Genomic DNA, 21,727 nt, shown 5'->3' with positions numbered 1-21,727 from the left:
AAAATAGATAACTGCATACATCTCATTGGAAACAATGGAAACCAGGAAAGAGTGAAAGGATGACTTTAAATTGCTAACACAAATGGAAAAAAAACCCTATCACTCATAATGCCACATCTAATTAATTATTCTTCAAGAATTAAAGCAAATAAAGACATTTTTAGACAAACTAAAATGCAGAGAACTGATTTCCAACATATATAAACTATAACAAAGGCTAAAATAAGTTATTCAGGCTGAAAGGAAATGATATCAGATGAAAACCTGGATCTCTTCAAGAACTGAAGAGCACCAGAAAGGGCAAATATATGGGTAAATATTAAAGACTGTATTTTCATCATAATTTCTTTAAAATATATATATGACAGTTTAAAGCAAAAACATCAACATTATATTATAGGGTTCTTAGTCTATAGATGTAGCACATATGAGAAAACAGCATAAAGGACAGGAAAGGATGGTAAATAAACCAATCTAGTTGCAAGGTTCTTACATTATTTTATGCATACAATATTAACTACAGAAAATTAAGGATGTACACTATAATCCTTAGAGTAGCTGCTAAATATAATGCAAAGAGGTATAGCTAAAAAACCAATGGATAAATTAAAATGGAATTCTAAAAATACATATTCAATTAATGCAAACAAACTGTGGAAAGGAAGACCAGAAGAACAAAAGACACACAGAACAAACAGAAAACAAATACTTGAAAACTAATAGTTGACCTAAATCAAAACATATCAATAATTATGTTAATTGTAAGCAAACTAAACATTCCAATTAAAAGGTGGAGATTGTCAAGATGTGTAAAAAAGCCAGACCTAACTATATGCTGTCTATAAGAGTTGTACTTATATATAAAATCACAGGTAGGCTGACAGTAAAAAGATTGAAAAAGATATATCAGACAAACAGCAATCACAAGAAGGTTGGAATGGTTCTATAAATGGCAGATAAAGTAAACTTCAAGACAAAGAGTATTGCCAGAGTTAAAGAGAGACATTTCAAGATGAAAAAATGGTCAATACATTAGGAAGATATAACAATCATAAAGGTGTAGGAGCCTAATAACAAAGCTTCAAAATAGATGAAGCAAAAATTGACAGACTTAAAAGGAGAGTTAAAAGCAGACAGACTTAAAGGGAGAAATAAATTCACAATCATACTTGATTTTAACAACGCTCTCTCAACAACTGATAGAATAGCTAGACTGAAAAATCAATAAAGACACAGAGAATCTAAACAACATCTGTCAACCACCTTGACCTCACTGACATTTAGAGAACATGCCACAGAGCAGCTATAGAATAGATATTCTTTCAAGTGCCCACAGTACATTCACAGACAGACCACAGAGTGGGCCATAAAGCAAGCCTCAATAAATTTCAAGATTGAAATCTAAGAGCACTTACTATGAGCTCTTTACTTGCACTATCCCATTTAATTCTTCACAATAACCCTAGGATATTGGTAAGTATTATTATAAGTCCAACGATACATAGAGAAGCAAAGGCTCAGGAAACTAAGTCACTTTTTTTTTTTTTTTTGGTGGTATGCGGGTCTCTCACTGTCGTGGCCTCTCCTGTTGCGGAACACAGGCTCAGCGGCCACGGCTCACAGGCCCAGCCGCTCTGCGGCATGTGCGACCTTCCCAGACCGGGGCACGAACCCGTGTCCCCTGCATCGGCAGGTGGACTCTCAACCACTGCGCCACCAGGGAAGCCCTAAAGGGTAACCTTTTCAAAGAGTATTTACACATTAATTTTTATTTAAAGATAATATGAAAGACATGGTAGAGCTAAGTTGTTAAGCACACATACACCTCCTGCCTGGGTGAGTCTCGGACCTGCCATCTGCTTGATTCATGATCTAGGGTAAGTTATTTATCCTTTCACAACCTCAGTTTCTGTCACGTAAAATGTAAAATGCAAGTGTAACAGTATTTTGCTGTAAAATGTGACTGATGACAGTATTTTGCTTACTGTGAGGATACAATGAGTTGAAATGTGAAAAGTGCTAGAACATTTGGGAGGCATGTGTTAAGGACCACAGATGTGCTGGCCATTATTTCATTATTACGAAAGTTCTTCATCCTTCTGCAGAGAGCACTGTTGGCGCCTCATACAGCTAAGGAACAATGCAAGAAGGGTGGACAGATGTGCTCAAGGGCCCTCAGTGGGTTAGGAGCAGAGCTGGTGAAGAAGTATATGGTTCCAGTTCTGGGCCAGGGCTCATTTTTCTACCCCATATCTGCCCCTGTTCAAGGACGGGGAGCAGGGGAGCTCCAAAGGGTGAGGGAGGCAAAGGCATTTGGCCAAGAGGAAAGGTCCTTCTGCGGGTACCTCTGCCAGCCTCTCACAGCTGCGAGGCTTTGCCCGGCAGGATCTGAGCCACCAGGACCCGACCAGGTGGGAACACGTGAGGAGCCTCACCCCAACAGGGGGCGGGACCCGGAATGAGCCCTGGTGCCCTAGTGCCCCGGCCCGCATGTGTCTACTGAGGGCCAGGGAGGTGACAGCATATGCCCCCCTACATCACAGCCATGACGGATCTACCGTCCCAGGAGGGAGCGGCTGCCAATCTAGGAGTCGAGGGTCACGTCACTGTTCCAGTGCCAAGTCTTTACAAAGGGGTGAGGGGACACTGTGTAATTGCTGGAAACACTGCGGAACATGAAACACAGGAAACCAGCTTCTTGAATTGCACAACATAAATCATGGTTCGAATTGTCCTGCAACAGTGTTTCAAAACAAACCACAAAAAGCAGCAATTGCTATCAAGATGGGAACTGAAAACAAAGATACTCCGGGACAGCGCTCCCCAACTTTTTTGGCACCAGGGACCAGTTTCACGGAAGACAGTTTTTCCACGGACCGGGGTGGGGGGTGGGGAGAAGGAGAAGGGGAGCGGCAGGTGAAGCTTTGCTCCTTGCCCACCGCTCACCTCCTGCTGTGCGGCCCAGTCCCTAACAGGCCCCCTGCTCTAGAAGCATTACCTCTTGAAGAGAAACTCACTGTCAGCTTACACATGGCTCGCTCTCGCTCTCTCTCTCTCTCTCTCTCTCTCTCTCTCTCCCTCTCCCTCTCCCTCTCCCTCTCCCCCTCCCTCTCCCTCTCCCCCTCCCCCTCCCCCTCCCTCTCTCTCTCTCTCTCTCTCTCTCTCTTTTTTGTTTTTGTTTTTTAATGGCCGCCCGTCCCACATGGCTTAGTGGGATCTTAGTTCCCTGACAGGGATCAAACCTGGGCCCTCAGCAGTAAAAGCACAGAGTCTTAACCACTGGACCACCAGGGAATTCTGTGTTGTTTTTTTTTTAATTTTTCATGTTTATATTTACTCTCAATTACATTTTTTAAAATAAATTTTTAAATTAATTTATCTATTTTTGGCTGCGTTGGGTCTTCGTTGCTGCACACGGGCTTTCTCTAGTTGTGGAGAGCAGGGGCTAGGGGGCTACTCTCGTTGTGGTGCGCAGGCTTCTCACTGCCATGGCTTCTTTTGTTGCAGAGCACGGGCTCTAGGTGCACGGGCTCAGTAGTTGTGGCATGTGGGCTCAGTAGTTGTGGCTCACGGGCTCTAGAGCGCAGGCTCAGTAGTTGTGGCACACGGGCTTAGTTGCTCCGCAGCATGTGGGTTCTTCCCAGACCAGGGCTCAAACCCATGTCCCCTGCATTGGCAGGTGGATTCTTAACCACTGCGCCACCAGGGAAGCCCCACCCTGTGTTTTTTTGAAGGTGCCTTCCTCCAGCTGTGAAATCCTCAGACACATGGTCACTGAAATGTACCCGTCCCACAGCCCTGTCCCCTGCAGACTTGAGGGAGCTGGGATCCCAGGATTGTGCCCAGCTAGTGGCTTGACTTGCCCTGGAGGAGGCTGAGACCACACTGCCACCATGTGGGCACCTCTGCTTATAGCCACAGCTGAAAATCCTGCCTGCCCCGCCACCAGCTGCAAGGGTTTGAGCCCCACATTGCCCTCTGGTGGCCTAGATTGGCTGACTGGCCCTAGAGGTTGGTGGGAAAGAGGCAGCAGTCTAGGGTCAAATCAGATCCTTGCTCGGGGATCTAAAGTACAGCTTTAAGCTTCCACCTCCTACTATCTGGGTGACCCTGGACAAACTACTTATCCTCTGTGTCTCAGTTTCTCTATCTGTAAGATGGGGGCTGTAACAGTAACAACCTCACAGTGTTGTAGGATTAAATGAGTTAATACATCAGGTGTTTGAAACAGTGTCAGATATCTGGTAGCTCTTCAGTAGCTTTCAAACCCTTTGACCATGATCCACAGTAAGAAATACATTCTTTATCACAACCTAGGACACACAGCTATATATATACATAACACTAACAAATATTTCACAAAATAATACTTATAACATGCAACGTACTCTGATAATTCTGATTTTTTTTTTTTTTTTTTGCGGTATGTGGGCCTCTCATCTCTGGGGCCTCTTCCGCTGCGGAGCACAGGCTCCGGACGCGCAGGCTCAGCGGCCATGGCTCACAGGCCCAGCTGCTCCGCGGCATGCGGGATCCTCCCGGACCGGGGCATGAACCTGTGTTCCCTGCATCGGCAGGCGGACTCTCAACCACTGTGCCACCAGGGAAGCCCCCTGATTGTTTTTTTAAAAGCTGCTCATAACTCACTAAATTGATTTCTCAAACCCACTGGTGGCTCACGTCACACAGGCTGAAAAACACTGCAATAAATAAGTAAGAGGTAGCAGAAGTTTTACCCTAGCTCAGGCTGCCAGTGCTGGCTTCCTTCCCTTCCCCTTACACCTGTGCCCTGAGCCTGCCTTGTAACTGAGCCGGAGCCAGGCCAGGTCAGCTCTGGCTGGGCAGATGAGCCACCACAGAACTAAGGAGACCCTCGGCAGCCTACTGTGAGTGCAGCCTTCTCGCAGGTTCTCACCCAGCAGGTGGGAAGGATATGCCTTCACTCTCATCAGGCACTAACAACATGGCAGGCCCTGTGCTCCGTCCTTCCTGCAACGTCACAGCCCTCTATGAGGAAGGCCTCATTCTTCCCATTTCTCAGCTGAGAAGCCTGAGGTCAGCAGAGGTGAAGTGACTATGGACTATGGATAAACAGGACTGGTCCTCCTTTGGAATTTGGAATGTGAATTAATCGGGGAAATTGGCCTTCCAGAAAATGCTGTGAAAATGCTACATAGGGTTAATCGGAGGCTCTGAAAGAGAAAGCACTGGAGACACAGAAAAACCGAAATGGAAACAGGCAGGGTGAGAGTGCCCCTGCCACATGGCATCTGGCATTAGCAGAAACAGCTGCACCAAAGGACACTGACCTCAGAAGAGGCAGGGGGACCAGTGTCCCACTGTGGATCACCACTGCTGGCTCCAGTCCTAGGCCGGGGCAGAGGCAAAAGCAAGAGGTCAGACAAGGTGGAGGAGACCATGCCTGCCCACGCCCTCCCCTGGTCTCCTGCCTGTGATGGATGAGGAACTCTATTTAGCGGAAGGCTGACCAGGGGATGTGAACCTGTTCCATGGAGTCCATCACCCCATTCCAGAGGAAGGTCCCTGCACAGCCGTGGCTGTGGCCCTGCCTGCCTGGGGAGTGAGGCAGTGAACCTGCCAGTTGGACAGAGGACAAATAACAGCATGACGTGGCCAAGATGAGCTGGAGAAAAACATGGCAATGATTTTGGAAGGACACAATGGGCCCATGCAATGTGGTGGGGGAAAGAGTATTTGGAGTCAAAGATGTGATTTGGGTCCCTGCTCTTTGTTCATGGAACAAATAATCACTGAGCACCTATTACGATGCTCCAAGCCCCAAAGTAAGCATTGACGCACTGGTGATAGAGTGGTGAGCATAGCTGCCTTCCAAGTAAGCAATGGAGAGACAGAGACCCCCAGGTACTTACAGTGAGTGAGGAATAAAGAAACCGTAACAATCCAGGGTACTGAGTCTGGTGATTGATAGACACACAGGGGCCGTGGAAGCTCAGTGGAGGGAATCTACCCCTGCTCGAGGAGGATCAGGTTTGTGTCTCCAGAGATGATGCCTAATCTGGTACCTGGTAGCATTTTCTCAGATGAAAAGTAGATGGAAAAGCCTTCCAGTCGTAGGGAGTAGCAAGTACAAAGCACAGGGATGGGAGAGACATTTAGGTGAACTATGGTTCTGTGATTCCCACTGGCTGGAGTGGAGGTGTGAGATAGGGCTCTGCCAATTTACCTGTTTCATGACCCTGGACAAGTCATGTAATCTCTCAGACTATAAACTGCTCCCTGGGATATCAAAAGATACTTGGTTTAATAAGCATCTATGGAACATCCTCTGTGAGCCAGGCACTGTATCAGGTTGGTGCTATGCATATGGAGATGTGTAAAAGCTACAAATCCCTACTCACAGGAAGCACATGGTCTTGTGGAAGAGACAGACACTATGCACTGTGTTACTAAGCGTCATGAACAAAGCACCAGAGAGAAGGAGGCAATTAATGCTGCTCAAAGAAGAGGTGATTAGTAAGTGTTCTACCAAGTGGACACAGAAAAAAGCATTTCAAATTAAGCAAAGGCAAGGAGGAAGGAAAAGGCATTGATGTATTCATAGAACAGCTCAGGAATGGTTGTAAGGTAAGGTACAGGGTGCAGGGGAGACAAGGGGTGACTGTTACACCAGCCTGGGACACACAGGTGCCTGGACCCCTGTCCATGACAGTGACAATGGGTGTGAAAGCAAGGCCCAGGCCCAGGCCCAAGCAGGTTCACAGGTCACCACACTTTGTGTGGGGCCTCAACGGCAGGCCCTCCAAGCACTACCACCATCTGGCATCTTGTCCGGGCCCAGTTCCCCAGCACTCCAAAGAGACAAGCTTGAGGAGCCTGGGTGGAGGACAAGCCCAGCCATTCATGTCACGTATTAGGTAACAGAAGCCCCCAGGGGCATGGTGACTTGACTGTAACCGCGAGATTATACAGTCGCAAGTGACAAACAAGGACCACAAAGCGTCCTCTTGTTGCTCCGAAGCCGCACTGAGACAAGGAGACAAAAGAGGTGCGATGCAGGCTGACATCTACTGCAACAAGAGTGCAAACTCCAGAACCAGACCTCCCTACCGCCCTTCTACCAACCAGTACCTCGCTGTAGCTCCCTCCTCCTTCCCCTCCTCTTCCGGACCTTCCTCTGGGGCCCGCCTGCCTCTTCCGGTCCCTCCCCCTAAGGGCCCGCCCCTCTTCCGGTCTCTCCCTCCAACAGTCTTTCTCTTCCGATTCCTGAGGCTTCGCCCCCGCCTCCCGTCACGTTGCAGAGAGGCTTGCTCCAGGTAGCCTGTCCCCGGAAGTGACGCTAATGGCCCTCCCCTCAGGAAGTGACGACAGGAGTGCCCTTGAGCGGTGGGGAGGGTCGCGCCGTGCGTGCCTCCGCTCTCGCTGCAGGGAGGTAGGAAGCCCGTGGGGGTGGCTCGAGGTGGTGTCGAGGCGGCTGAGGCACTCTGCCGGCGCGCTCCTGTGCGGGCCGGCGGCCGAGCGGGCAGAGACCCTGGGCTGGGGGAACCCGCTATCCGGGACCCGGGGTCCCTGGTGGCGTCCAGTTCCCCAGTTCCTTCCACACACGTTCCTCCTTTTTTAGTTCCCCCCTCCTACCCCGTGCCTCTCCGTTCCTCCTTGAATTGTTGCGGTTCCTCTTTCCTGATCCTTTGACAGCCACCCCCTTTGTCCTAAATTTCCCATTAAAACACTTTGAAAAAGAGTAATCGATAGAGTAAGGACTTCTCAGACCGCCGTGGGTTCCAACGTTGATTCTCATTGAATAATTGGGTTATTTTGGACATGTCACGATTTACCTGAGCCTCGGAGTTTCCCATATACGTCTCTTTTAATGGTGTATTGACTGCCCCTACTTTTCCTGCCTCTTCCCCTCACAGATGGCTCAGCGGCTTCTCCTGAGGAGGTTCCTGGCCTCCGTAATCTGCAGGAAGCCTTCTCAGAGTTGGTGGGCGCCCCTTGCCTGCAGGGCCCTGCAGACCCCACAGCGCAGTCCTAATAACCTGACAGTAACACCCAGCCAAGCCCGGTCAATATACACCACCAGAGTCTGTACAACGACCTTTAACATCCAGGATGGACCAGACTTTCAAGACCGAGTTGTCAACAGTGAGACACCAGTGGTTGTGGATTTCCATGCACAGTGAGTCCTGGGAGTTGGCAGAAGACTGGGGTATCACTTGTTCAGGTATTTGTTTATTGAGAGCCTGCTATGTCTCAGTACTACATTTGATTCTTCTCATACGTAGACTCATTCCAAAGATTATTGAGACCCAATCCCTTCTCTCAAAGATTAAGTATAGTTTGGCAGCAGGCAAGCTAGTAAACAGTCTTCAGAACTTACTGTGATTGGTGCTGCGAAACACTGATGTTCTGTATCTCACTGCCCGAATGGCCCCGGTCATCTTCAACTTGGACCAAAGCAGGAAAACTATGACTCCAGCGTCATCTGACTTTGGGTGTATAGCAGTTCCTGGCCCGTTAGAGAGTTGATTTTATTTTAACATCTTGCCACCTAACGTGGGAAGGGCTGGCAAAAAGTTATCAGTGATCTGTGGCCTTCTGATTGTAGGCCTGGCCTTCTTCATTTCCGGACCTTTGAGGCCTGGCTAGACGCCTGACTCCAAAACTACTGGACAAACCCCTCAGAATGGGGCATCCTGAAAGAAGCCCAGTGTAGCCCGAGTTAGAAGTTGGAAGGCCTTTTGCGCAAACCACTGACAGATTCTTTTGCTTTCTTTCCCATTCTTTCTCTGACTCACCATGTTGCCTTGGGCAGGCCATGTGGTGTCCTTCTGCCTCCCTCTCTTCACTTTGACAGGAGATAAGGTCTTGCAGACTGGGTTTTTAGGTGTTGTGAGTTCATTGAAATCTGTGAATGCAAAGGGTTTAAAGGCTGAGAATAAAATAGGAGTCACCAGTCGGGGGTTCATGGAAGGCAGAGCTGTCCTGCCCTCCTGGTCTGATGAGCATACCGGAGAAGGCTTCTAAAATGGATGAAAAGTGGGGTGATGCCTTATCTTCTTCCCCAAAAAGGAAGCAGGGTGTGAGTTTGTTCATTCAGTGCCAGGCACTGTCCTTAGTGGCACATACTTAGAGATGACAGCCTAGGCTTACCACCTAGAAGGGAACACCTGTGTTAGGGCAGCGATGGCAGTTGACACAGGACCTGGGGAATCACAGAGTAACCTGGGCCTAAAAGAAGACACTTGGAACACAACCTTGGATGCAGTCCCAGACCTTGCACAAGTCTCGTAACTTGTTTGGGCCTCAGTTTCTTAGGAAGACGTTTTCTTTTCCTTTGCAGGGTTGAGGGTTCTGTGTAGTAAAAGCTGAGGAGGTCCCGGCACAGCGGCTGGCAGTCGTAGATAACTCCCTAGCTGCTGGTTTCCGTTCCCTTAGTTCTGAGTCCGTGAGGTGTTTGAAGTAACTCTGCAGCTTACAAAGCGTATTTATCCACATTGCCTTAGTTGGTTTCTCATCATAGCTTCTAGATCCAGAGTCTCGCTTTCAAATGAGGAAACTGAGGCTTCAGAGCAATCAGCTGGTTGGCAGGCGCCTGTCTTTGAACCTAAACCTTTTAACTTCAAATCCCATGTTCATCTGTATGACAGTGTATTTCTTTTAGCTATAGTAAAATAAGCGAAATAACCTTTCTGAGAGTCTTAGGATGAGGCCCATGTTTTAGAAATCCAGGACCTGTAAAAATTCCCCAGTTGCAGAGTCTCCTGGAGTTACCTGGCATGTCAGCATTACAGGTTAATATCCAAACACTGTAAGCAGAGGTGATGAGTCCACAGTCCCTCGGAAAGATGTGGGTCAAGGGAAGGTCCTGGGAAACCGTGGATTGATTGGCATGTGCTTTTGTGACGGGATGCTTCTCCTTCCCCTTCCGAGGTGGTGTGGTCCCTGCAAGATCCTGGGGCCAAGGTTAGAGAAGGTGGTGGCCAAGCAGCATGGAAAGGTGGTGATGGCCAAGGTGGATATTGACGACCACACAGACCTCGCCATAGAGTATGAGGTATGTTTCAGCAGAGCCACATGGCAACTGGTGTGGGGATGCTTGGGGCCACAGGATAGCTGGAGACGTCTTGGGGGCTACCAGGGAGTCAGTAAGGGGGTGTCTTGATTCTTTCTAGAGACCTCAGGGGTTCAGAGCACTTCAGATGTGACTCCCTGGGTCCTCTGAGCCTCCTGTCTCTCTTCACCACCTTTAGGCAGTGGGATGTGTGACCCCAAACACCAGGTTTTTCTCGGAGTCTTGGGAAATTGATGCCCTCCCTCATTCATGGATTCATCCATCCATCTGTGAGCCCTGTGGCGTGCCAGGCGTACATGATTCTGGTGCAACTAAGATGAGCTTCTTGTCCCCAGGGTTGGGGTGGGAGAGTAAAGGGATAGGGAATGTGTCATGTTAGAGGGACCCTCTGAGCAGAGCTGTGAAGGATGCACGGAGAAGAAGGCAGGGCTGAGAGCACAGCAAACACAAAGACATGAGCTGTTTTGTGTCTGACTGGCTTGTGCATTCCTTCAGCAGACATGTATTCAGAGTCCCATCAAGGCCAGGGCTGTTACTTGGTGGTGAGGATGTGGCAGTGAACAGAGCTGACAGAATCCCTGCCTTTGTGGAGCCTACATGCTAGTATTTTAGATTGGGCATCCACAAACTTGTTCTCTAAAGGACGAGGTGGTGCATGTTTGAGGCTTTGCAGGGCATTTGTCTCTGTTGCAATACACCTGTCTTGTAGCATGAGAGCAGCCATAGAAAGTATCTAAACAAATGGACGTGGGCGTGGCTGTGGCTGTGGCCGTGGCCGTGTGCCGGTAAAACGGCGTTTGCGAAAACAGGCAGCAGCGGGCAGCAGGTTTCGCTTGTGGGCCACCGTCCGCTGATCCCTGTTTTAGATAATAAGTGCTGTGGAGAAAACGAAATCAGGAAGAAGGGTGGGAGTGCTGGGCACAGGGCTGGGGAGGGTTTCCTTTTTTAAAGCGTGGGCTAGGGAAGGCCTCGCTGAGAAGCTGACAGCTGAGCAAAGACCTGGAGGGAGTAAGGACCAAACCATGCCGCTCTTTGGAAGAGCGATCCAGTGGAGCAGACGTCCTTTGCAAAGGCCCTGAGGTCAGGGTCTCACATGTTTGCTCACAGAACATCAGGGCCTGTGTGCCTGGAGCAGAGCTTGCCGGAGGAAGAGGAGCAGGAGATGCGTGGCATGTCCATGTCGAGCATCCTCTGGGCCTTGGAGACCGCTTTGTAGTTGGAGAAAGGGGAGCGGTCCGTTGTGGCTGGATGGCCACAGTGAAGGGCCGAGCAAGCAGTGAGAGGACAGGCAGCTGGGAAAGCCGACTGCCGCCAAGTTGGAAGGGGCCTGGATAGCATCATTCCAGAGCCAAGGTCGCCCCGGTGGCCTGTGGGCCACATCTGGCTCACTAGCTTGATTGGTCTGGCCCTCGAAGTGTTTTTGTTTTTGTTTTTGTTTTTAATGCTGAATCAGATGTTGTTATTTAAAACTCAGAAGATTTCACGGGAACATCCATATTTCTGGTTCTCTTGAAATATCTAGATCTGGCCAGAGTGAACCTTCATCCCTCCCTGGTAGTAAGTGACTGAAAGAGGTGGCATCTCTCTTTCTCAGTTTGGAAGTCCAGGTTCGACTCTTCTCTAGATGCCCATCCTCCAACCAGTCCCTGTGGCAGGGAAAGGATGGGGGCAGGGGTGAGAATAGGCTGGCTGCCCTCAGAGCTGGGGCTGGGGGTGGTCACTCAAAGGAAAAGCTGGCTGCCCTGACCAGAGGCAAAGGAAAAAGATGCTGGGCAGGCAGAGCCACGGATGACGACTGCAGGTGGTTGGGGGGATATTACCAGAGGAAAACTGTCCACGGCACTGGGTGACCGGGGCCGCTTACAAGGGCTCGAGGGAAGGAATGAATTGTAGTTTGTTTCTGTTTCTGTTTTTGTTTTCAAAAGCTCTCCCACTGATTGCCCAGTCAAGGGGGTACTTGTCTGACCATTTAGGGGCCCCTAGCTTTCATTGCTTGCCCCTTCCTCCCCCAGAGACCCACAGCAGCTGTGGGAGTGAGGGTGTGGCCTTCTGGTAAGAGCTTAGGGCTGGAGCTTCTGGGCACCCCAGGGTGATGGGTAGGCTCCAGGTGTCTTAGGCACCCTCTCTCCTGAGCTTCAGCTTCAGCGTCAGGCAGTGGAACTTAGGCCGACACATCCTGAGCACCGACCGTGTCCCAGCAACTGTAGTAGCTGTAAGGATACGAAAAAGAATAACCCAGTTCCTCCAGCTGTGGTCACACGGGTGCTGAGAATCCCCACGACCACCCCACCTGCATTCCGGGGAGCCTGCATCCCAGGTGATGTACGGCCGGGCCCTGAAGCCCTGTGGTTAAGCCTGGGAAGTGTGTGGTGGGGGAGAGGTCCTCTTGTAGGGTCTTCTCCCTCCGTCCGCCGTCCACATAGTACAGCGTCATATAGAAATTCCTCAAGGCTGCTGGGCCCACGCCCCCTGGACCCGGCCTCCTGGTTTTGCCAGGTCCCGGGCTGACGTCATTGCAGGGTGTAGGAAGCTCCAGTGGGGATTCTTCCTGACCCCTCCCCGACCCCTTTCCTTCCTTCCTTCCTTCCTTCCTTCCTTCCTTCCTTCCTTCCTTCACACCTGTTGTTTTGAAGAGAGTCTGAGGAAGAAGTTTCAGCTAAGAGATCCATAGTACCTCCTGGGACAGCTTCCTCCAAAGCCTGAAGGCCTTTTCCGAATGGTGGATGGACTTGGAGAAACTGCTTTAAGTTATATTCAGGGAATATAATTCTTCCCAAGCTCTCCTGCCACCCCCCAAGCCCAGCACACACCCTCAGGGTGAGTTTCCCTCACACAAGTTCCTCTCCCCCCCTGCACACTCTATGCTTCAGTCAGCTGTCCACCCTAGAAATTCACCATCTCCCAAAGGGAGAGGGAAGGGAAAGTGGCCTGGGGCCTTGGGGGCCCCCACTCTGCACCGCCTGGCTGGCGGAATGGAGAGCTCTCTGCTCCCCTGCCCCCTCAGGTCCTCTGCCGGGTGCTCCCCAGTCGCTGAGACCCTGTGGAGAGAGCGGATCGGGGCAGGGCCCTCCTTCTAGGGCGCCTGCTGCTTGCCTTGCACTTGGGGTTGCACCCTTTTATTCCTCATCTCGCAGAGAAGGCCCTTTGAAGAGCATTATGAAAACAGCCAAATAGCAATAATCTTAGCATGGAGGCAAACCACTGTCAATACTTGGGGTACCTCATTTGAATTTTTTATTTGAATTTTTAATGGTCCATATAACGTCATAGACAGTTCATTGAACAGTATTTCAGTATTATTGAAATAATGCATAGCTGGAATGCACAGTACTTCAGTCATTACCATATTCCCTTATTTTGAAAGTTTTCTAAATCGGCACTTTCAAACATGAGTATGACCTGGGACATTGTTAAAGAGCAGGTTATGATACAGTGTGTCCGAGAAGGATCCAAGATTCTGCATTTTTAACAAGCTTCCAGGTGATGCCACTGCTGGGAGTCCAGGAGCAGACATCGAGCAGCAAAAGCCCTGAAGCTCTGGGCTGGCCTTCTCGGGGAGGCACCGTCAGCGAGTGGGTTTGGACACATGGGTAACGACATGCATCCACCATTACCGTCTCATACAGAAGAGTTTCACCATCCTAAAAATCCTCTCTGATTGACCTTTTCCTCCCTTCTCCGCCTGAACTCCTGGCAACCACTGATCTTTTTACTATCTGTAGTTTTGTCTTCTCCGGGATGTCATATAGTTGGATTCAATTCTTTCAGTAATAGTTTTTCCAAGAACCCTCCTGTATCCAAAAGCTTCTACGAAGCATTTGGCCTTTCTCATTTGAAGCATGAAATCCTTTTAATGCTTTCCCACACATCCTTCCCTGCCCTGCTGGGACTCAATGTTTATCTCCAATCCCTTGCTCTTGGGCCGAGGTATAGCATAGTTTGATGTTACGACAGCAGAGTCACTCAGATCTTGTTTCAAATTCCAGCCCTATCGCTTAGTCACTCAGCCTTTGAGCCTCAGTCTTCTCATCTGTAAAATGAGCCCACCTTGAGGCAGGAGTTGATGAGCCAGCACACACAAATGGTCCAGGTTGTCCCTGACACCTAAAAAGCACCAGTATGTGGCTGCCGGGGTGACAGTGAGCTTTTTTGTGTGTTCTGCAATTGGCTGAGGAGGAGGTCACCAGTCTCCTGTGACAACTAGCACTGTGCCTGTCCGCCTGTCCCTCGGGAGGTCCTTCGCATTTCACAAATGGAGGAAATTGGGGTAAGACAGGAGAAGACCAGGCAGGGACACCAAGCTCAGTGGCAGTGTGGGCTGGGGGGCTACAGGTTGGCGGGAAGACACACACGCACACCCCTCCCCCTCCTGAGTTCCCGGGGCCTTTCCGGCCTCTTGGTTCCCTCAGTGTCACCAGAATTGAGAGGGGAGCTGAATTCTCGCTCCGCCGTGATCCCCTTACACTTATATCGCCTTTCCAGAAGAATGTGCCAGAGACCTATGCACTTCCATTTAAGGCAGTCTTTACAAGCACCAGCCCTTCCAGATGTGAGCCGAACTCAGGGTCAGCAAAGCCACATCCTCCTCCTTGGGGGTAAGGGAAGTCCAGTCACAGCCCAGGTATCCCTGAAGTGTCCTAGAAGATCCAGCTTCTGGCAAGCCCATGACTGTGTGTGTGTGTGGGCGGCGGCGGGGGTGGGGTGGGGGGGTGTCTGTCTGTCTGTATCTGTGTGTCTAGGCTCAAACCTCAAAGAACTCCCTTGATCAGTAATGACTAGATTTTGGTTGTCATGAAAATACAGTTGCAGCGTGTCTGCTGTACACCCAACTACAGCGCGGTCTGTGCGTGTGTAAGCACACGTGTGAGTTTACACAAATGCGATTATAAAGGGAATCATCTAGAATTCTGGAGAAAAACTGAGTCTACTCCAAGCCACCTCAGTGAGCACAGCGTCCTGCTTAGAGGGAGGACGGTAAAAACAATTACACCACTGCTCAGACATTGAGATACAGTTTTACCTCAGTTAAAGAAGCACAGGACAGCATGGGATCCAGCATGGGCGAAGTGGAGCAGTTAGTGCCTGAGCCTTGGGTCTCAGTTCAGAGCTGCCGGATGTGAGGCCGCTGCCTCCACAGACCAGTAGAGGGCGCAAGAGACGGCATGTGCGGGCCCGGGGGCGCTCCAGCGACTGCATCCTGGAAGGAACCTTTCTGGGGCAGCCGTGTGCTCAGCCTTGCACTTCATGCTATCACACGTGCCAGGGGCAAGAAGGAGCCAGTGGTGGTGCCATGAGCAGGGGCACACGTGGTGGTCAGCCCACCACCAGATGGGTCGGCCTGCACATTGCCTCTGGGAAGTATGTCAGCTGCCACCAACAGCAGCCCCAGGACAGCCCTTGAGGGGACCTGAAGGCACTAACAGGGACAGGGACTCTTGTCATCTTACCTGCTGTGTTTGTCCCCAAAACCCATTAGAGGAGAGGTGCACAGCCTGCCACATACTGAGATTGGGCCCGTCAGGCCCGCGCTTCTGTTTTGTAACTGACGTATGCACAGTCAGAACGTTCCAAATCTTAGGTCTGGCTTCCCAGGGTGACTCACGGGCAGGACAGCACTCAGGACACGTGAAGAACTGGTATGTTTGTAGAAATCGCTGTTGTTACTTTGTAGTTAACTTGTATGTAAGAAAAGTCTGTGTTTATTTTGTTCTGTTTATATGGTTTTTTCAAATGCCGAGGATGCCAGGTGGGGAGCCCAGGCAGCAGAATGCACGATGCCAGAGCAGGTCTTGGGCCTCGTTTACGTACCACATGATCTGTACAGGTCCCCTGGGGGAGCTTGAGAAAATGCTTCACAGGCCAAGAATGTCCAGCCCCCCTAATAAATAAATACAGGCTCACCAGGCTGAGCCCCTCCTCCCACACTGCCCAGTGTGAGTCAGTGAATTTCTGGACCCTGTTAACCATCGTGGCGTGGAGCTGAAAGAAGTTGCGCGGGGCCCTGAGTTTTCCTTTTGTGACGTGCCCTCTGTGGCCTTCATTTGAGTGCCCGCTCTGTGCCGGGCACGGTGCCAAGTGCAGGGCTCTGTGTTGAGACTTTGCAGAAATTATCCCGTTCGGCCCCCATGCCCACTAATATAAGCCCTGGTAGTATCTCCATTTGCTGATGCGAACACTGACACTTAGAGTGATGAAATGGCTCGCCCAGAATGGCCTGAGATTGGCTCCGCCGGCCCCAGAGCCTGAGCTCCTGACCACTCAGCTTTATATCCAAATCTTTAATCCCTGTCCTAGACCTGCACCATAGAAACTCATCCCCATTTCACAGAAGAGGGCACCAAGGCTCCGAAGGTGGCGTGACCCGGCCAAGGCGCCCAGCTAATGAGTGGCAAGGCCAGGATTCAGATTCTCCTGGTCCCCCTGTGCCAGGCCGCCCCTCAGCCCCTCCCTGCCCCCAGCCCTGGCCTGCAGCTGCATGGGTTATTTTAATCTCTCCTGTCATTCCAGCCAAACCACCGGGACAGTGAGCCAGGCACACAGCTGGGGGAGGAAGGGTGCTGCTGGGAGCCCACGGTGGAAACGTTTCTCCAGGGCTGGAACTGCAGGCCCTGCCGCACCCCTGCGCAAAGGGAAGGCCCCCCCCCTCCCCCCCGTGGCTTTGGGCAGTCACTGCCCTGCATAAGCCACCAGCCCTGTCCCCAGAGCTTGGGAATAACGGTCAAGAAGAGCCCACCTCTGAGTGACTTGGCCCCCTTTGTCCCGTCCGCCTAGGTGTCAGCTGTGCCCACCGTGCTGGCCATCAAGAATGGAGACGTGGTGGACAAGTTTGTGGGCATCAAGGATGAGGACCAGCTGGAGGCCTTCCTGAAGAAGCTGATTGGCTGACAAGCAGGGAAGCGTCCTGACTGACCCTGCCCACCCGGGCCCCGTGTTCCCGTGGGGGCCCCGATAGAACTCGCGGCCCTTCTGTGCCGGCCCCTCCCGCCTCCTCCCTCTGTCTGGCCCCTGTGGGCCCGTGCTTTGGAGACCAGGCCTCCAAACACAGGAGCCTCACGTGCTCCCAACCCGGCTGACCGCCAGGGTGGCTGCCCAAGGAGCAGTGCCGCCGCCAAGCGGGGACAGACATCTCCCCATCCTCTCTCTGTCTGCTGCCTCTAGGGCTTGTCACCTTGCTTCCAGGCTGCTGGGACAGAGTCCCGGGGCCAGCCTGCAGTAATAGCTTGGTCTCCCTGCTCCCTTCTGATCTGAACCCCGGTGCCTGGCTCATTTGCCTCCTGCATTTTTCTTTCCTGCTGCTGTTTTGTAAAAAGAAGAAGGAAAAAAGAAACCCAAACAAGTGAGAGTAATATACATAATTCCCTCATTTTTTGTAGGTCTGTAATAAAGAACTTTATGTGATCCCCTCTACCTCCCGCTGTGAAGAACAGATCCTGGGCCCCGCACCAGCTTACCGTGTCCACCCCCCAAAGAGCCACCTTCCTCTTTCCTCCCAGGCGCCGGGGCAGCGGACGTGTGTTGGGCTGGGGGCATCCTGCAAACCCTTGCCTCTGAAAGACTCGAGACACTACCCTCCTTTACCATTAGCTGGCCTTTCGGTTCTCCGAGCAGGAGGCTTCACGGAAAGAACTGGACCAATAAAACTAGGGTTTGCACTGTCGACAGCTTCCGTTCTGCCTGGGCCCTGGGAGCACCGTCGCGCCTTCCCAGGCTCTGCCCCTGTTTTCTCCTCTGACTCCCGCCACCCTCTTGCCCTTGACCAGCCCCGCCTGTGACTAACACCGCTTTCAGTGGTGGCCACCGTTCTGAGGATGCCTTTACATACAAGTAAGGCAGAGGGGTGTCTGTTGTCCCCATTATGCAGATGAGGACACAGAAGCTGTCAGGGTGCAGAGCCCAGGTTTCTACCCAGAGCTGGTTGCCTCTGCAGCCTGAGCTCTTAAAACTGATCCTCTGGGGACCTTTTCTGCTGACGGGCCCGCACTCCTGCAGAAGCCTGGCCTGCCCCTCGCCCCACCCCAGCCCACTGGGAGGTGGGCTGTCCTTCCTGTGTGTGTGTGTACACAGGAACTCCGAGGCCTCAGGGCCAGGCTCTCTGCCCCTTCTTGTTCCCGGCCCCCGCCTTGGCCTGTGGAGGAGGGTGCGAGGCACACCAGCCTTGCCAGCTGGGAAAGCCCACCCCTCTTCTTCCTCATGTGGCCGAGCTGCCCTTTGGCTCACTTGCCCAGCTGAGATGCCCGCTCGCTGGGTGCCAGGCAGCAGGGGCATCCCGGCACCCTTCCCTTTGGCCCTGGGGTGCTGTGTGCACTCTTCTCAGTGTCCTTGGTGTTCCTATTGGAACTGCCTGTGTTACTGCAGGGTCTTTGAGGGGTCGGCCCCAGGACTGCCTTGGGAAGGCTGCTGTGGCTGGCGCCAGAGGGCGGAGTTGGCTCAGAAGCAGGGCCTGTGGCCTCTGGAGGGCCACAGGCCTGGGATCTGTCACAGGCATGTGGAAACCAGCAACTGGCATTCGTGGAGAAAGGCCAAGAGCTATGTGTAAGATGAATAAGAACAGCCAGTGCTCAGAGGGCACTTGCTGGGTGCCAGGCCCTGTTCTAAGCACCGCCGCCCCACCCCCCCAGCAGCCCCACAAGGCAAGCACTGATCATCGCCCCCGTTCACGCACGAGACCCGCTCGGGGAGGGTGGGGATGTCGTCCAAGACATGAAGTCCACAGGCACCTGGGCTGGCCCTGCTCCTGCACCTCCCCCGTCACCTTGCGGAAGGTAGTGTGTGATCCTAATCTCACCACTGGCTGACAAGGCAGGCAGCGTCAGCTCACGTGATAGAAGAGGCACTGATGCAGAGTTGAGTAACTCAGACGCCCAGCGAGTAACGGTTGGGGGGAGAATTCAGAGCCGGGCAGCCTGACTCGCGAGCCCCGGGCCGGTCCCCCTGTCGTCCTCTACCACTCCTTAAGAGGTGCCCACTGCCAAGCACTTCGCATATGCGCTGTCTCATTTAGTTCCTCTCTTGCGAGGCAAGAATTATTAACATGTTACAAGTGAAGGCACCGGTTCCAGGAAATTGACTTGCCCAAGGTCACGTCTGAAAAGTGCCGTGCCGGATTTGAACCCAGGTTGGGGTCTGGCCCCTGCACCCGCCCTGGGCAGGCGTGGAGAAGGGCTGGCAAAGGCCTCTGAGCTGCCTGGAGCGCCCTCTCCTTAAAAGGTGTGCTGCGGGGCGAGGTGAGCTGGTGCTGCCGCCTCCGCTGGCTTCTCCGCCTGTGAGGCTGGACACGCGGCGTGAGTCACTGGCTGTGAGCGCGGGGTCCTCAGGGTGATCCCGTCTGACTAATTCCACGGCGCTGATCTCACCAGGACGCGGCTGGCTCTGCATCGTCGGCCCCACCGTTGCCCTCTGGGTGCCTCGGGCTCCTGGGCCTGTGGAAGAGGGGTTGGCAGTGCAGCTGTGGGGCCTGGCAGCTCTGCTGGGGTCAAGGGGACGCCCCCCGCCCCTCTGATGCACAGATAAGTGCAAAGCCCAGGAAAGGGGGCACAGCCACAGGCTGCCCCTCAGCCCCGAGACGTCCTGGGGTGTGGCTTCTGGACACTTATTCATTCGTAATACCAAGTTTATCCAGTTGATCCGGAGGCGGGGGGGCAGAGGTGGAAGCTTCAGTTTGTAGAGTTTAGGTTGTCTCCTGTGACCCCTACAACTCCCCTGCCAGGCAGTTCTCCCCATTACGCAGATGAGGAAACAGCGCCGAGTGACATTAGCGGAATGGCCGAGACCCTGTTCCAGATGGGAATGCTCACTACCAAAGAGCCTTAGCAGGTCTTAGAGACATTTGGATGGAAGAATGGTGGTCGCACTGTGGGTTCCTTCTACGCCGATGAACATGGGAGGGAAACTGACCACAGCCTCGAGAAGCTCACGCTCTAAGACAACAGAGCAAAGGGCAGCAGGTCACCCTATGTGAATGTCAGAGCGTGAGGGGGCCTGGGGTGTCCTGTAGACTCTCAGTGGGGCACGGAGAGGGGGAGGCTTGCCCAGGTCACAGCATGTTTGTGAGGGGGACGTGAAGCCGAGTGCCCTGACTTCAGCCAATCCTAAAATGAAAATGAGTCACAGCCTTTTCTTCCCTGGGCTCCAGGAGCAGGAGCGAGGAGGGCAGCCGTGTCTCTGAGAAGGGCAGTCTCCGGGGTCAGGACCTGAGGTCAAGGGGATGTTATTGGGGCTGCGCCAGTGCCCTTCCCAGCACGCCCTGCCTGGGGCTCGGGGCTCGGGGCCAGCTCAGCCCCTACCCCAGCTGTCTGGCGAAGGCTTCTCCGGAAAGTGAAGGTAGTTTGGCCAGGCTGCCGGAAACCCCTAATGTTCAGCCCCTGGGCTGAGAGGGTCCAGAGGACAATGTCGGTGGAGGGCAGGATGCTGCGGACAAGCCAGGCTTTTCCAGGCATGCTGCCGCAGTTCCTCTCCGCTGCCTGGAACACCGGCTGCAGGCGTGACCCTGAACCCCAGTCCCCAGGCTGGCTTCCACGGCTCTGCCGGAAATCTGGGAGCCTCCCCTCTTCAGCCACCTCCTGACAGCCTTTTGGAAGCTGGGGGCCACCATCAGCCAGTCCACGGTGGTGCAAGTAGGGCCGGGAGAATCATATCTGGGTTCAGACCCCGCACTTGCCACCCACCAGTGGTGGGCATCACCATCCTGAGGCTCAGTTGTCACATCAGCAAAATGGGGATGATGGTGGCTAGCGCTCGCTGAGCGTGTGTCACCTGTGCCATCTCACCGAGCCCTCACAACCACCCAAGGACAGAGGGACTATCATTATCACCATTTTACAGATGAGGAAACTGAGGCCCGGAGAGCTTAAGTACCTCGGCATGAACAGGTGTCAGAGCTCAGATCTGAACTCAGATGTGTCTGATTCCAGAGTCTCTGTGTTCTTACCCATGCGCTATACCGTCTTGTCTTTGGGGCAAAGTTTTCCACCATTTTGAGCCTCGATCGCACCATCTGCGGAGTGGAGCTAATAACCATCACCACGGAAGGAGGTCATCCTGAGGATTAAACAGGCTGGAATACCCAGCAGGCTCTTGAGAAATGTCCTTTGCTTTGCTTCTCCCTTCCCCCCAGCTTCCCCCAACTCTAAGCTGCATCTTAAACAGGAAACACCAGATTTCCCGAGATAAGGACCGCAGCACCTCACAATGGGAGGGGCCGGGCGGTCGTGGTGCCAGGCCGTGGGTCTTGTATTTATTTGGCTCTGTGTCCTGGCTCTGACCCCCACCGCCACCCCCTCCTGCTCTAGAGCTCGCTCAGTGGTGCCTGTGGCTCCGGCAGCCCCGGAGAGCTAGGTGGTGACCTCACCCTCGGAGAATGCCCACTGGAATTCACCCTGAGTCTGGTCCCCTGTTCTCCGTGCCTCCCGGCCACGTCTGACTGGCCTCTCGCTCAGCCTCTGAGCCAGCTGTCCACACACAGCCACGGATGGGAGCACCTTTTGTGAGCAAGGGCGCCACTGTTACACAGCTGCTGAGTACTGGCTGAGCCGGTTCCCCACCTTTAGCTGGCATCCCGGCTGACCACAGGCAAGCAGCTGCCCGTCTGTGGTCCGCTGCCTGCCTCAGCGTCCAGCAAGCAGGCAATCCAGCATCCGTTCCTTCGTGTCCCACCCACATCTAAGCCCCCAGCAC

General features: G+C 52.7%; 1 protein-coding gene and 1 long non-coding RNA gene across 3 annotated transcripts in view; one reads left to right on the top strand and one right to left on the bottom strand.

Moving 5' to 3' along the window:
• LOC131766464 (uncharacterized) overlaps positions 1 to 7,185 on the bottom strand; it is a 34,507-nt gene extending 27,322 nt beyond the window's left edge. The window contains exon 1 of one of the 2 annotated variants that reach the window (XR_010835926.1): positions 7,111 to 7,185. This is a non-coding gene — a long non-coding RNA (uncharacterized lncRNA). The remainder of the gene's footprint in view (positions 1 to 7,110) is intronic. The other variant, XR_010835925.1, reaches the window with a different exon arrangement.
• A 55-nt stretch (positions 7,186 to 7,240) lies between these two features.
• Positions 7,241 to 17,711, top strand: TXN2 (thioredoxin 2). Its single transcript, XM_059080793.2, has 4 exons — positions 7,241 to 7,411; positions 7,896 to 8,158; positions 9,913 to 10,036; positions 16,826 to 17,711. The coding sequence occupies exons 1-4, from the start codon at positions 7,322 to 7,324 to the stop codon at positions 16,937 to 16,939; spliced, it is 591 nt and encodes a 196-aa protein (XP_058936776.1). The 5' UTR covers positions 7,241 to 7,321; the 3' UTR covers positions 16,940 to 17,711.
• The last annotated feature ends 4,016 nt before the right edge of the window (positions 17,712 to 21,727 follow it).

This window comes from Kogia breviceps, chromosome 12 (genome assembly GCF_026419965.1).
Source record: "Kogia breviceps isolate mKogBre1 chromosome 12, mKogBre1 haplotype 1, whole genome shotgun sequence".
Taxonomy (NCBI): domain Eukaryota; kingdom Metazoa; phylum Chordata; class Mammalia; order Artiodactyla; family Physeteridae; genus Kogia; species Kogia breviceps.
This window is presented reverse-complemented; position numbering and strand designations above follow the sequence as displayed.

Coding starts and splice junctions, on each gene's coding strand:
- TXN2 (XM_059080793.2), top strand. CDS start 7,322: ATGGCCCTCCCCTCAGGAAGTGACGACAGGAGTGCCCTTGAGCGGTGG. Junction 7,412..7,895: donor TCCGCTCTCGCTGCAGGGAG/GTAGGAAGCCCG, acceptor TTCCCCTCACAG/ATGGCTCAGCGGCTTCTCCT. Junction 10,037..16,825: donor ACCTCGCCATAGAGTATGAG/GTATGTTTCAGC, acceptor CCGTCCGCCTAG/GTGTCAGCTGTGCCCACCGT.